This window comes from Helobdella robusta, assembly GCF_000326865.2.
Source record: "Helobdella robusta unplaced genomic scaffold HELROscaffold_11, whole genome shotgun sequence".
Classification (NCBI taxonomy): domain Eukaryota; kingdom Metazoa; phylum Annelida; class Clitellata; order Rhynchobdellida; family Glossiphoniidae; genus Helobdella; species Helobdella robusta.
In genome coordinates, this window is record NW_008703617.1 from 4,420,151 (window position 1) to 4,423,279 (window position 3,129).

General features: G+C 29.8%; 1 protein-coding gene across 1 annotated transcript in view; it reads right to left on the bottom strand.

Moving 5' to 3' along the window:
- Nucleotides 1–1,533: 1,533 nt before the first annotated feature.
- HELRODRAFT_190283 (hypothetical protein) overlaps nucleotides 1,534–3,129 on the bottom strand; it is a gene marked incomplete at both ends in the record, with an annotated part of 11,008 nt that continues 9,412 nt past the window's right edge. Inside the window, one exon of the mRNA XM_009013058.1 lies at nucleotides 1,534–1,544. Within this exon, the coding sequence (XP_009011306.1) occupies nucleotides 1,534–1,544 (11 nt within the window). The remainder of the gene's footprint in view (nucleotides 1,545–3,129) is intronic.

The following is a 3,129-nucleotide window of genomic DNA, read 5'->3' on the forward strand; positions in this document are numbered from 1 at the left end:
ATATGATACTATTTATACTTTAATTAATTATAATGATAACGATGAATAATTATATCAACATTATTGATTATACTAATTGATAACTATAATAATTTACTGGACAAGTAATTAATTAATTCATCATCGTATTCTTGGTAAAATGTAAAATTTTTGGTATTATTTTTTGATTCCTGGTGGTCAAACTATTTTTTATTTACTAAATCATTGAGAATATATATATATATATATATATATATATATATATATATATATATATATATATATATATATATATAATATATAATGCATATTTTTCATGATGGCTACACCATCATGAAAAATATGCATTTTTCAAAAGTGAATTTAAACTTGAATTTGGGCGAAATTATTTTGTGGCATTTGTTAAATTGGAAAATGCCCTCCGAGAAATTGACAAATAAATGAATGATCAATAAAATTATTTTTGAATTTTTTTTCTCTTTAGAGAAGATCAGCCCAAACAGACAAAGAATGGGATAATGTGACATTTATTTTATTTGCTGCGAATAATATAACATTTAATAAACCCTTGTGTATAATGTATGTGCGTGCTTGTGTGTGTTTGTGTGCGTATGTGTGTGCGTATGTAAAAGTTTTGCTTAATAAATTGCAAGTTCGTACTTAATAAAACGCGAATCTTAAATAGCATAATGTTAAATGTTAACACATACGCAAAAAAAAGTAAAAAATAACTATAAATTAAAACCAAATACACACATATGATGCAACAAAGAAAGAATAAAAGACAAACAAACATTAAACAAAATTTTTCGCAATGTCAATCATGGATAAGTATATATTATATTATATATATTCATGATGTCAATGCTTAAAACGGTGAAGCTGAGAATCACTTTATCTAGTGATAACGCTGGTGACGATGGCTTTAAAAAAAGTGTCGTTGATATTAAAAGTAAAGTAGTACCTACAATGAGTAACCAACGATCGAGATAAATCCATGATCACGCTGCTGATGGCGATGGTGATAAGGTGGTGGTACATTGGTTGGTATATGGTGATAAGAGATGAAAATAATGATAAGGATGATGATGACGATCAAATAACGCTCGATATGTGTAGCGATGAAGAAGAACACGATGAAGATGTTATAAGTTGTACACGTATATATATATATATATATATATATATATATATATATATATTTATATGTGGAATTATTTTACTGAAATGAAGCATATAAAATGATGTAATAGTAATAATAACTATAAAATAAAGTCAACTAAACTACATGCATAGTGTTATAAATTTCATGATTCACTAATTTAAAGATAAAATTATATAGTAACTAAACTTTTACGCTCTTTCCATACAAAAGCATTCATCCATTTTTATTCTTCATCCAGGTATGGTGAAATTAAAATAATCAATGAAACGAACGGTAGTGTTTAAAACGTTAAGAAGCAATAAAAACGTAATATCACGTATGATGCATTTTAAGAATTTCCTAAGCTTAATCAGGTTATAAATGAGTAAATGTAACGTCATAAGTATTATTTAAGATAGTACTGTTTGTTTGTGTGTGTGTGTATGTGTGTGTTTGTTTGTGTGTGAAAGTTTGTTTTGTGTGTATGTGTGGTATGTGTGTGTTTGTTTGTGTGTGTGTGTTTGTTTGTGTTTGTTTGTGCGTGTGTGTCTGTGTGTTAGTCTTTTGTTAAAAACCATAAAGCTATAGAAAGACAGGCTTAAATTAATACTGATTGGACACATTATGTTACTTTACTTAACAACACTCCAGTAGTCTTTCTACAGTACTGATCAAGTTACCAATGTAATTACAAGAGTAGTAATTATAATTTTACTACACATTAAATCATGCAGCATCTCATCTACGGCACATTCCATTAAGACGGAATTAGGTAAAAGTTTTACAATTAAATTACATGTTACATAAGTTTTACACTTACATTTACCCGAATTACATTTACAACATTTACATCTTCATTACATAACAATAATTTTAATGCTTTGGCCTTATGAGATAGCATCAAATTACATGACACATACAAGTATATCACATGCCGATGAACATGACAAGCACTGTCACACCATTACATTGGATGGAGGACCAAAATGGCAAAGTTTATAATTAATAATAATTAATATAATTAATAATAATTAATTTAATGCCTCGTATTGAAGTAAGGATCTTCTTATAAATATACAATCTCTAGATTATCAGATTATCAGTTTGTGTTTCATTAAAAAAATAAATACACACACACACACACACACACACACACACACACACACACACACACACACACATATATATATATATAACATGATTATTTTGAACAGCAGATAGGCAACATTAAATGCATATTCAGTAAGTAGCTAGTTAGCGTACAAACATACATAATAGTCAAATTATAGATTATCACCATCAGCCAATCAGCAGCCAAACCATTTTACCAATCGACCGATCAAAAACAAATGCCTAATTAACCACTACGTTCAAGATTGAGACAGTTCAATGAATGAATGAATGAATGAGCCGTGAAAAATGAACAAACAAAAGGAACGAATGAATATATATAAAAATGTATAAACAAATAAATTAAAATGTAAATAACTGCAAAAGTCAGTTAACTAATTAATGAAGTGAGTAATTGAAATATAGTGCGTAGATGATAGATGAACAAAATGCTGCAAGTGGCGCTTGTGGTAGTCATTATAAATCGCTTGGTGAGAAAAATACTCTCTGAGAAGTTTATCACACACACACACACACACACACACACACACACACACACACACACACACACACACACACACACACACACACACATACACACACACACACACACACACAGACATACACACGCGTACACACTCACACATACATATACACGCGTATAAGCAAGCATACATACACACACGTGCACACAAACTCACACATTCATGCATAGATACATAGACACGTATACACAGACATACAGCATGCATAAAAATCGCACGCACGCACGTAATGGTACAACGACAAAAACACACAACGACTTGTAACAGCGTTAAGAACACTTTCCAGCATAAACACCACACAAAAACAACAGCACTTACACTTAAGAACAAAACACACACACACAAACACTC